The sequence below is a fragment of the Corapipo altera genome, unplaced genomic scaffold, assembly GCF_003945725.1.
Source record: "Corapipo altera isolate COAL_440 unplaced genomic scaffold, ASM394572v1 301, whole genome shotgun sequence".
In the NCBI taxonomy this organism is placed as follows: Eukaryota; Metazoa; Chordata; class Aves; order Passeriformes; family Pipridae; genus Corapipo; species Corapipo altera.
Window position 1 is genome coordinate 2,273,546 of NW_020884926.1, and position 12,557 is coordinate 2,286,102.

The following is a 12,557-nucleotide window of genomic DNA, read 5'->3' on the forward strand; positions in this document are numbered from 1 at the left end:
AAAAAAGAGATGGATCTGCTGCACCTTCCCATTGCACTCCCCGGGATCGGCCCCACCACAAAGCCGGTGCTGGGAATTCATTCCGTGGCATCCAAGTTTTCTGTTGGCTTGTGACACCAGAGAAACAGGCTGGGAGCAGCAGCCAAAGCCAGCAGGATATTCCAGCACCACGGCACACAAAGGGAACGAGATTGAAGAGCCTGGGCTTTATTTTAGGTTCTATTTTCATGCCTCTTCTCCCGGGGCAGCCAAGCCCCCCCCTCCCCATCCCCACTGAGCAGGCACAGAGCTGCCCAGAGCCACCTGGGCAAAAGTGAGACACCAAAGGCCCCCAAGGCTGTCTCCCTGTATTTTCTCCCTGTATTTTCAGCAGCAGGAGGTGGTTATGGACAGCACAGACGTGTCCTGAGGTGAGACTCAGCCCCAGCCCTCAGCACACCTGGAATCACGGAATGGTCTGGGTGGGAAGGGATCTTAACACCCATCTCATTCCACCCCCTGCCACGGGCAGGGACACCTTCCACTAGACCAGGCTGCTCCAGCCTGGCCTTGGACAATTCCAGGGGTGGGGAGGGCATGGCAGGGAAGGGGAGGGAAGCACCTTACACGACTTGTAAGCCCAAGGCAATTCTTCCCCCGGCAGCAGGAAAAAGGTGGCAAGAAGAGAAGGATAACAAGGATCTGACCTGGAGAGCCTGGCACTTCATCCTACAGATGCCCCCACCCCTGAGCAGCCAGCCCAGCTCTCAGCAGGTCTCAGAGAGGGTTTCCTGTTCTCCCTGCGCTCCCCAGAGCAAACCTGCCCAGCAGTCCTGCCTCCCAACCACCGAGGGACGCTGCACACAAACAGAAAGCCAAGAACAAGGAGAGGCGAGGAGGAACCCTCCAAATCCTCCCCCACCGTTTCCTTTTTCCCCCCTCAGGGGACTCGGGCAAGGCAGAGCCCACCCTGCCTGCCCCCTGCCCACACCTGCCAGCCCCCTCCTGCTGCCCTGGGGGGTGGCAGCTGAGCCAACATCCGCCCCCTCTCCCGCTCCCTGCACAGATGCTCCAGCAGGGAGGGAGGAGAGGAATTATCCAGCTTGGGCGCCCCAGGCCAGTCCCTGAGCTGGGGACAAGGCAGCAGCTTTCATGGAGCACTGCAGCTAAGTCAGCCAGGCCTCAAGACTCTATCCAGCCTAATAATCCCCTGCCCAGGCACGGGAATGCCAGAGGCACTGGAGATTTGGGAGAAAGCAGCGAGTTAACAGCGTTAATGGCCTTGTTTCCAAACGAAGCAGAGACCACTCTATAAATCAATGTGTGGCTGACGGGTTTTGTGCTGCAGAAATTGGAATTGCAAGAGAAGGAAGAGGTAAATAGCACACAAATCAGAGAAGCACACATGGAATAACCCGAGTTGGAAGGGACCCACAAGGATCACGGAGTCCAACGGGACACCCCAACAACCCCACCACGTGTCTGATGGTGTTGTCCAAACACTCCTTGAGCTCTGGCAGCCTTGGGGCCGTGATCACTGCCCTGAAGAGCCTGTTCCAGTGCCTGGGGTGAAGAACCTAATCCTAACATCCAACCTAAACTTCCCCTGGCACAGCTAATGCTGATTAGAGACACCTCCCTGCTGGCTGGCAAAGTTTGTCACCTCCAGCACCACTGGAGCACCGGGGCAGCGACAGGGACTTGACAGAAGAGATGCCCAAGGTGTAGAAAGCCACTTCCTTCACCCAAAAACTGAGCTCTGACTTTGCCAGGACAGACAATGGTTCTGTCCAGCTTTGCAGGAAGGGGAGAGGACCACAGCAAATCTCCCCAGCAGCAGGGCTGGCAGGCAGAAATCCCAAGCTGTGGATCCTCAGCTGGCACAGACCAGCCAGTCCCTCCAGCACAGCAGAACCAGCAAGAACCAGCCCCTTCACCCCAAGAGGGACCCTCTTCCCATGCCCCCTGTGCCCCCAAAAACACCTCCCAAAGGCCACACAAGGCATTTACCCCACACAGAGACTTGCAATGGAGGTGCCTCGTCTGGCAGCCTCCCAAGGGTGGTAGTTTTCCATCTCCTGTGGGGGACCAGGGATCTTCTGGAGTATAGCATCTGGATGGGCTGGGCTGTTAATATTTTGGAGCCCTGAGCTAGGAGTTCCACCTACGTGAGTTTTTATTTTGGCTTTAGATGTCTCCTCTGGTCCAATTATAGATTAATCACATTTTATCTCGCATCCGTTTCTCCCCCCCGCCTCCTTCCCCGCCCCCAACCAGAGAAGGCAAGAAAAAAGGCAACAAACAGGTTATTAATTGGCTGCTGTTTTCTGCTGGGTTCTTATCTCTGCACGTGAAGCTGGGGAGGCTGGGGAAGGTGGCTCAAGAGCCTGCCAGGAAAGGCAGGGCATTTTAAGCCTGATTTTTCTGAGGAAACAAAGCTCCTGTGATGACATTATCTTAGCCTGGGCTTGCCTGCCTGCATCCAACAGCCTTTAAAGCCTCTGGCTGATAACAGCCTGGCCTCAAAAAAACACAAAGTTCCTCCAGGTCTGTGAAATCAGAAGGTTTTAGCAAGCCCTGAGCAATGATGTGAGGTGCTGGTGAGAGCACAGCTGATGAGACACCAGGAATCCACAGGGGAGAAGCAATCCACAGGCAAGGATCACAGATCCAGAGAAAATTCAGGTCCCAGGTGCTGTCCCACCTCCTCTGCCTGGGAAGGACCCTTTCCAGCCCTTCCCCACTTCCACCACAGCCACCCAGGAAACCCTCTGCAGGAAAAGGGTTGCTTTGCTTCCATGGAGCAACGAGGGACACCTCTCCTCATCCTGGAGGGATGATCCTGGATCCCTTCTCTGCCCTCCCTGGGAAGGACCCTTTCCAGCCCTTCTCCACTTCTACCACAGCCACCCAGGAAACCCTCTGTAGGAAAAGGGTTGCTGTTCTTCCATGGAGCAACGAGGGACATCACTCTGTCCTCTCCTCATCCCGGAGGGATGATCCTGCATCCCTTGGCAGGGGCAAGGCCATGATGCAGGATTGCTCTGGGCACAGAGAGCAGCCAGGCAGCTGCAAAAATAGATCAGTGGGTCAGGAGACACTGCTCCCCCAGCAGCTGCAGGAGGCAGGAGAGGCTCAACCTGTTCTCCAGTGCATCCCAAGGCCAGGGCCGGGCTCCAGCAGGGAGTTGTACTCACCATCCCGCGGCGTCGGCGGCGTCTGAGTGAAGTAACTGTTGGGCTTGTCTGCAAAGAAACAAAAAACAGGGGGCTGTCAGCAGGTCCCTTTGGATGCTCCCTCCTCCTCCCAGACCTCTGTCCATAGCTTTTGGACCAGTATTTCATCCCTTCCACGTGCCCTTCACACAGGGGTTTGACTACCAGGGACAGCCCGGGAGGTCTCGCAGCGAGAAGGGAGCAGCAGGAACGGGATCCAGGAGCCCCAGCTCTCCCACTGGTATCGATGGAGCATCTCTGGTGTGGGATCTGGGAGCAGCCCTCTGTGCCTGGCAGGGCTGGGGCTTGTCTCAGCCCGTCCTGTGCCATCCCACGGGGGCTGTGATGCCAATCCTGCCGTGTCTCCCCTCACAAACACCCGGGCGTGGACTCACCAGGTCATGTGGGTTGAGCAGGGCCTCCAAAAAGTGGGGGAAAGGGGTAGCCTGGGGCAGCAGAAGGTGAACACTCCCATGGGAACAACTGTAGGTCCCAGAGGAAGGTGGCACAGCCTTGCCACCTGCCAGCCCTCTACGTCTGACTAAGCAGGGGGGTGAGAAAGATTCCACTCAGATCTCCACAGACCCTCCCATCCTGGGTGAGGAACACCCTAAACCCAGTGTCCAGCTGGGCTCTGCTCTCTATCAGAGATGTGCCCAGGGCAGCAAAGCCAGGCAGTGACAGAGGTGGCACCGCTCTGTCACCTGGGCCTTGCTCCTGCCAGCCTTTGTAAATGCATCCGTGTGTTTGACAGTTTTACACGGAGCTTTTTCCCAAACAACGGGGAGGCGGCGCATCCCAAAGCCAGGCTGGAGGATTCGCCTGCCCTCTAAAGGCTTTTCTCACAGCAGGTGTTTGGCACTTTCCAGCATCAAGGAGGTCAAAGACACCACTGTGTGATGGAATACTCCTCCAGAGGCTGTGCCTAGGGAGAGATGAGCACCTGTGCAGGGATGAGGTAACAGAGCACAGCAGCAATACGTGGATATATCCACGCCCAAATGTGGGATCTACTCAGCCACAGCAGGGATCAGTTAAACAATCCAGCCTCAGGGAAAACTCCCCCACCTTTATTCCTCAAAGCAAGAGAGCAGGGAGCCTGGGAGACACATTCCCACCTATATGTAGTGACAGGGTTCCAAGGTCCAGCTTGGGACAAGGGAGCAGCAGTCCTTGGCCAGGGCAGGACTCCCAGGAGCCCTGCTGAGATCCCCAGCTCCCAAACGGGCTGGCTGCATCCCCCCAGAGCATCCCCCACACTCGGACCTCAAGCAGCACAGCAGGACGCAGTATTTTGGGGACGGGACAAGGCACACCCAGAGTGCTGGCACAGCTCAGAGCACCCTGCAGGGGGGGGAGCTGGGCCGGCCCACACACACCCACCCTCCCAGCTCCGCTCCACCCTTCGGGGCCAACAGCACGGCAGGGAAAAGTGGGGCAGAGCTGTGGAGCTGTCACCTCCCTGGATCCTCCCCAGGCAAGTGCTGAGCTCCCCGGTGAAGCCGAGCTGGCAGCGCTGGGAGCCCGGGCTGACCCCAGCCCTGCCTGTCCCTGCCTGTCCCTGCCTGTCCCTCCCCGGCCTCCGGCGCGCCCGGGGGACACCTACAGTTATTGAGGAAGAGCAGCACGGCAAATCCCAGCGTGGAGGTGGCCAGGAGGATGAGGCAGATGTTGCAGGGGATCATGAAGTACCGCACCACCAAGGAGACCTTGTGCTGGTACAGCCGGTCCCGCTCCAGGGCCCCCGGCGCCATGGGGTACTGGCAGGCTGTCATGCTGGGCCACCACGCTCAGCCCACCGTCCATCCATCCACGGCACGGCAGCCACGAGGCTCACATGGATCCCTCTTCCCTCCCCTCCCCGGGCGTCTTCAGGAAAACCTAAGTTTTCCCAGAGGTTCCCATCTCGGCTCGCAGGAGGGCAGGGCGGGCTGGGGGGGCACCTTCAGGGGCAGGAGTTTGTGCCCACGGCTGCCATATCCCAGAGGCACAGCCTGGGGTGAGGTCCGAGCCCGCTCCAGAGGGACGTGCAGCGCTCCCGTGCTCAGCAGTCCCTCTGGCAGCCCGGAAGGTGTCAATCCACACCTGCCTGCAGAAAGCAAACAACAACCCCAGCGCTGAGAGAGCTCAAGTTCCACGGCCAAGCCCACCGGGACGGGGACGAGCTGCTGCTGGTGTGGGAACGGCACCGACAGGCGCTGGCTCCCGGCAGCGGGGCTGGGACAGGGACGGGGGGATCAGCACGGGACCCCTCTCCTCAGGCTCGCAGCATCTGGAAAATCCGTATCCTCTCGGCAGGGATGGCAAGGGATCTGACCACCCCGGCAGCCGCCTCTCAGCTCTCAGATCCTCGCTCCAGAAACACGGAGCTTCCCCCCGCTGTCCGCGCTCTCCTCCGGGACAGGTGAGCCCGCGTCCAGCAGCCTCCGACCCTCCGCAGGTCCTCGGAGCCAAAAATTCCGGGGGCAGCAGCCCAAGATCCCGGGAGCAGAAGCCCAGAAGGTGCCGGCTCAGTTGTCCCACGCTCCGGCCGAAGGCAGACACTCCCTTTCCCACGCCAAGGCTCCTCTCACGGCCGCGGCACATCCATCCCCGCTCCGCTCCGCGCTCCTCCCGGCCAGCCGGCGCTCGGCGCTCCCTCGCCGTCCCTCCTCCGCCAGCTCCCCGGCACCTTCCCAACCCTCCGGCGAGCAGCGAGGGGCCACCACAGCCCTCCTCGGCCCCCTCGGCACGGGCACCCTCCCCGGAGGGAGCCGGCTCCCCGCCTCACGCCGCTGGGACATGCCAGCCCTTCCCGGAGAGATCCCGGCTCCGCGTGGAGCCCGGCATGGAGCGGCGCTGCGGGGAGCGATGGGAGCTGCCTGGGCGGGCGGGCGAGTGGGTGGGCGAATGGGTGGGTGGGTGAACGCGTGGATGAGGGGATGGATCCCCTAATCCCGGCGGTCTCCGCCCGCCCCACGCGCGGGGAAGGGGCCGCGCAGCATCAAGACAACGGAGCGGACCCGGAGCGCCCGCCCCGCGCCCCGGAGCTTCCCCGCCCGTGTCCCCCCCTCCCTCCTCCTCCTCCTCCTCCTCCTCCTCCCCTCCCTCCGCCCCTCGGCTCGACCCCGGCAAGGGGAGGGGGGGACACACCGAGCCCCTCCGAGCGCTCGGCGGCCAACAAAGGGGAGCGGGGGCGCAGGGGCGCGGCGCAGACAAAGAGCGGGAGGCGGCGGGGGTCGCGCTGCCCCCGCTCCCCCGGGACACACGCGTGGGCAGGGCAGGGGCGCGGCACTCCGCCCCGGAGGGTCCCTCCCCTCCTGGTTGCCCTCCCCCCTCCCCGGGGTGAATCCCGGCGGGCAGGGGGTGGAAAGGTGGGAGGGTGGGAGGGGGTGAGCCCATCTCCCCGCCCCAGCCCGCCCGCCCACTCGAGATGCTGAGAGGCGGAGAGACTGCCTCCCCAACCCCCCATCCCAGCATCGCCCACCCCGGAGAGACCCCCAGGGACGGCAGAGCTATGCAAAGAGCAGGAGAACCCCTGGTTGCTGTTTTTTAGGACATCGGTTGTGGAGGGAGGGGGACAGACCCGCACGGAGCAGGACCCAGCTGTAGGGACCTCTCTGGGTCCCTGCTGGCACTGCCAGAGAGCACGGGAGGGGAGAGAAGAGGTGCCAGGACACAGATACACTCCGTGCTGCTCCCTACCCGTGTGCTCCTGTGCCCTCCTCCTGCTTCCCTTGGGCAGGATGCTGCCAGCAAGGATGGGAAAGGTGGCACGAGGACAGCTGGGCTGAGAGCCAGAGGGAGGTCAGGGCCAAGAGCCTGCTGGAGTGAAGGTCCAGCCACGGAATGAGAGCCCTTCTGCAGCCTAAGCAGTCCCTGGTGCCCACATGACAAATCCAGGCTCCCAGGCCCTCCACTCCATCCCTGCTCTCCACTCAGGTGGGAACAGCATTCCTGGCAAAACACACAGCTCCCAGCAAGCCATTTCCCTGCCCTTGGTACCCCACATTTAGGGCACCATGACCTGCCACCTCATTTCTAAGCCACCACAGTCCTTAGTAAACAGGGCTGAGCTCTTCCCCACCACGGAGAGAGACGGCAGCTCTGGAGAGTCCAAAAAAAACCCAGCAAGAGGAAGGTCCTCCAGTCACAGAGCCACCTGAACACAGCCTGAGCTGACTCTACGCAGCCCTGCCATTCCAGAGGCTGGTTTATCATCCAAGCCAGGGGACAGGAGGGCTCCTGTGGTCTCCCCTGTCCCTCAGGTGCTATGGAGGGGCTCTCTGTATCCAGCTGTGTCATGTGCAAGGCAAGGCAAGATCATCAAACTCCCGTCCTGTGCTCACAGGGCAAAAGGAACACTGTGGGGACGTGGCACTGGGTAACCCCACTGTGGTCAAACTGGGAAGTTCATTGCAGAGAAGCTGTTTCAGGTTCCTCCTGTCTCCACACGCTCAGCATGTGCTGCAGCCAGCAAGGGAAGCACAGCTTCCTCCTGGCCACGGCAGCAGCCACCACACAGACCCAGGGCCTTCTCCTCTCCCACTGGGATGTCTGGGTGCTGTGGCTCCCTCCAGGCAGCTACAGGCCTGCAGGGGCTGCCCAGCAGCATTCCTGCTACCCACTCCTCCAAAAAGCAACAACCTGAGACGGGAGAACACCCCCTGCCAGCTGCAGGTCCCCCTCCCAGCCCAGCCTCCTCCCTCCTTCTCTCACCTTGGCAATCCGCCTGGAGCCCGAGGGACACAAACACTAAAGAATCCACCCACCCTCCCCTCCCACGGGGAGATGTGGAGGAGACTGGGTGGTCCTTCCGTGGGGCACCTCAGGCACCACAAGCCAGCAAGTCCTGGGGTCTCTGTGTGGGGTTGGCACAGGCTGCCCCACAGCCACCCCACAGAGCCACGCTGCTCCTCTCTCTCCGTGGGCTGGGGGCATCCTGGGTGTCCCAGCACTGCAAGTGCACCTTGCCAAAAGCAGAACAGGGAAGGAGAGAAGCAGAGAACAGAGAGGGGAAAAAAATCCAAGTCACGTCCCAGAGATTGCTCCTCTTTAAACCTGCGTTGCTCCCTCCTCTCCCTGAGGGCTCCAGAACATGATCCCAGCTTGCTGAGAGGCACGGGCTGCATCCCAAGCATCCCAACCACCCAGCCAGGAGAGCCCAGGAGCAGGGGGCTGATGGCCCTGTGTCCAAGGGGGAAGGCAGATCGTTGGGCACCCTGGGACACGTTCTCCTCAGGCACACACAGGCTGAGAAGAGCCTCTGAGAGCCCAAGTGCCATGAGAGGGCTCAGCAGGAAACGCTCTGCCAGGCTGCCTCTGCCAAGCAGACCCCTGCTGGGAACCACCTCAGGAGCCCCCTCAGGAGCAAAGCCCTCTGCCAGGGAGAGGATGGAGCCTCCAACACGGTATTTTTCCCTTGAAGCATAAACTCAAGTCTCTGTCACTGCTGCCCCATTTCTGGTTCCCTCCCCGGCCGCCGCAGCCCCGTGGGAATTTCTGGAGCATCACACAAGAAGCCAAAAAAAACCCAAAAAATGAGCAGTCCCCTGGTCTTCTCCTCCACTTGGCCACTGTGTGGCCACTTGGCCTGGTCCTGCATCCTTCCACTGTGTCCTGGGACACAGGTGCCAAAGTCCTGCCTGATGCCTTCACCAGGGCGCTGCCCCAGCAGCATCGCTTTTCCCTCCTGGCCTGCTCCACATCCTTCCCCTCCCCGGGCTTCACCCCCTCCCCGGGTGGGGCTTCACAGCCACGCAATCCTAGCACATGCAGGCTAAGGCCACAGGCTTGGCTTTGAAAAATCCCCCAAAGGGAAGCGAGGGCATTTGCATCCTCCCCGCGCGTGTTTTCACATGCAAATCAGCCACCGCACAGTCCTCCCTTTCTTCCCGGGTCTGCCACGGCTCTGTCCCCTCCAGCCATTTGGGGGCCACTTCTAGGGGCGGCCCTGCCTGGGATCTGAGCAGCCTTTGTGTCCTGGGGGAGGCAGGTTCAAACTCCAGCAGGGACAGACTGGTTCATCACCCTCTTGGGAAGGACGAACGCTTCTGCCTTTGCCCCTTGCGAGGCTTTTGGGTGAGACTCCAGGACCAGAAGAGCCATTTGCACTGGGGAGGCATCACCCTTGCCTGGTCCATCCACGTGGGATGTCATTTTTGCCTGTGACTGTCCCTTTCCCCAGAGCTGGCAGCACACACCCTGCACAGCTGCCACACCCTCACCACGTCCTTTGGTGCCAGGGACACCTCAACTCCCACCTGCTCCCTCTGCCCACTGTGCCCACTTCCCTTTACACTCCAGTCATGTCCTTCAGACAGGAAGGACTGGGCAGGACAATCCAGCAAGACCTGGCAAGGCAAAAGAACACATAAAACCCACCTTTGCTTCCCAACTGACCCAGGATAGCTTGGCCCCCTCCCAGTACCACTACATCTGTCCCTGTCCATACTGGGATGGAACAGCCCAGGCAGAGGGGATTCATCCCTTATCCCTCAGCCACACCAAGGCTCCAGAGCAGTCCAGCTCCCATCACCCCCACTCTGACAACACTGCACCTCTGCACCAACAGCCTTTCTCCCCTTCCTCCTCCTCCTCCTCCTCAGGACTGGGAGCAGCCTGGCTGAGGCTGTGGGTGTCCAGAGGATGCTCATCCCCAGCAGGGTGCAAGAGGCAGAGAGTCACCACATCTGCCAGGAGAGAGGAGGGAGGGACAAGGGACAGCCCAATTTACCACTCACCCACAGCTGCTGCTCCCCTGCTACAGGCAGGAAAACATTCTGTTTGAGCTAATCCACATTGCCCCCTGCCCAGTTTTCCAAATGAAAGTGTTCAGTGCATTAAGGGCTCCGTGTGGTCACCAGGCAGCTCAAAGCTGGTGCTGTTAATGGGTTTATTTCTGGGCTTTCACAGCCAGGATGTCGCCGCCGGTGCCAAAAAACCGCGGCAGCCGGGCAGGAGGGGCTGGGTGCAGCTGGCTGAGAGCAGTGGGGCAGGATGGTGGGGGTTTATCCTCTTGGTTCTGAAGCACAGAGCTGGCAGGACGCAGCAGCAGGACCCTCACACACTGCCCTGCATCCCTGCTCCGACCTCATCCCGGGCACCTCACAGCCGCCAATTCCTCGGGAAGGGATAACACCAGCAGGGAGACACGGCTTGATTTTGCTTCACCTCCCTTGTTTCTGCCTCCCAGATGCCACGTAGCAGCCTGAAGCACCCAAAAGCAGAGCTGTTTTGGGAGCTGACTGGCAGCTGCCAGTCAATGCCGGGCGGGAGCCCCCCAGCTCCCGCTGTTGCCAGGCTGATTCCCCACCTGGCTCCCTTCTCGCTAATCCTGTTTGGCAGGGAGCTAATTGGGATTTATCTGACAGCACCCAACGCCTGGAGAGCCATTTTGTGCTTCCTCGGGGAAGGCAGAAGAGGAGGAGGAGGAGGAGGGAGGCTGCAGAAGGCGTTTGCACGTCCTCCCTTCCCCATCCCCTCCTGCAGTTTTACAGGCTAATTACCAGCATTAGGGAGAAAGGAGCGGGAGGGGGGGGAAAGTGGGGATTTTAATTATTTCATTTAACACTTGGCAGGACCCAGCTTGACTCCTGCTGAGCAGCACTTGGAAATAAAGAGCTTTTAAAGCCTCTCAATGGGAGATGAGGGAAGCGGGTGCGGGATTCGGGGCTGGGGTGGCCTGGCGTGTGTGTTGGGAGGGAAAGGGATGTTAATTCACACCATTCCCAATAAACAGCCGTGCCAGGGAGTGCTGGATAAGGGCTGTCTCTTCTGAAGAGTGGGGTTTCATCACTTAATAACTTTGTCCTGAAACAAACCCTTCCTGGACCAGGCAGCATCTCCCGGATGTCTTTAGGGATGCCTGGGTATGGAATGGGCCACATGGGTGTGCCCAGGGGCTACAGGTCACCCTCTCCCAGCACAGCAGGCCCTTCTCCAAGCTGGGGGTCTGCACACCACTGCCTGTGCTCAAGCTGCACAGCCACTGCCAGGCAGCCCCTCTGTTAGCAGGTGTCCCCCCCCACGAGCACCCCAAAAAGCACATCCTTGGCCTAGGACTAGCTCAGTTGTTTAGAACCTGGTCCTAACAATGCCAAGGTTGTGGGTTCAATCCCTGGATGGGCCATTAATGACCCTCGTGGGGTCCCTTCAGAGCGTTCTGTGATCCTCTCTCCCACCCAGCTCCTCGCGTGCAATGATGGGGGTTATGATGTGTCTGTCTCTCCCCTTGAAAAATCAAAATTAAAGGAAGGTTTGCACACAGAACTTGGTGTCTGGAAGGACAGGGCTGCCCAAAAGGGGACACACAGAGAAGCAAAAGCAACCCAAGGGAGGTGAAGCTTCTCTGTGCTGTCACACAGCTCCTGCTCTTCCACCGAGGAGCCCAAGGACTCTGGCTCCTCCATCCCTGGCACCTCTGCCTTCACAAAGCCAAACTGCTGCCCTGGGCACTGCTCACACGGACTGCTGGGCTCCCCTAGAACCCCCACTCCCCTCTCCAAACACGGCAGCCAGGCTGGAACCCACAGTCCAAGAGGATTTTCCAGACCAAGGCACCAAATCAGAGATTCCACGCCTTCAGCAGCCTCCCTCCTCCCCAGCTCCCAGGAGAACCACGGCATTCCATGTGCTCCCAGGGCGCTGGGAACAGCCCCCCGGCTGGAGAGGGGACAATGCTGGGCACAAAACCCCCCAAGTGTGTCCCCCTGAGCTCTCCCTGTGCTGCCCCTGCAGCCCCATCCCCGCGGCTGCACAGCCCGGGATGCCTTGGGCTGCAGCCCCGGCTCCTCCCGCAGGCTCACACTGCCACCTGCCGCCCTTCCCAACCCATTCCCGCTGCAAGGAACTCCATCCGAGCGGCAAGAAACTCCTTCCGAGGAGAGCAGAGCGGTGGGGTGTCCACAGCACCTCCACCGACCCAGGGATGGGCTGCCCAGAGCATCGCCCCTGACCCAGGGATGGGCTGCCCAGAGTATCCCCACCGACCCACACGGAGGGGATGATGAGGAAGAGAAGCCTCTCCCTTACTGGGGGACAAACAGACCCTTCAAACACTCCAACCCACCCTAAACTTCTATTATCCTGTGGCCACTGTTTCCCTGAGACAGCATCAACTCCCTCCACCAGAGAAAGAGCCTTGCCTGGCTACTGGGGATGCTGGGAGTGACTGGTCCAAGCCTTCAGCCTCTCTGGGTGCTGACTAAGTTGGCTGAGCTGCAAGACATCCCTTCTGCCAACCCTCTCCCAAAAACACACCTCACTTGCTCTTGCAAGCTGATGTCAACCTGTCCATCTGCCAGGGGGCCGTGAGGATCAGCTGGCACTGCAGAGTTGTTCCTCAGGGAGGTGGAAACGTGGGGAGGTGGAAACAGGGGGAAA

The 12,557-nt window shown here is 60.3% G+C and overlaps 1 protein-coding gene across 6 annotated transcripts in view; it reads right to left on the reverse strand.

Moving 5' to 3' along the window:
• The window catches only part of AGRN (agrin), a 114,026-nt gene that overhangs the window by 53,390 nt on the left and 48,079 nt on the right, over positions 1–12,557 (reverse strand). For 5 of the 6 annotated variants that reach the window (XM_027658182.1, XM_027658180.1, XM_027658179.1 and 2 more), the window contains one exon: positions 3,177–3,224. In XM_027658182.1, coding sequence (XP_027513983.1) covers positions 3,177–3,224 — 48 coding nt within the window. Of the gene's footprint in view, positions 1–3,176; positions 3,225–4,800; positions 6,139–12,557 lie in introns of those variants that run through there. The other variant, XM_027658181.1, reaches the window with a different exon arrangement.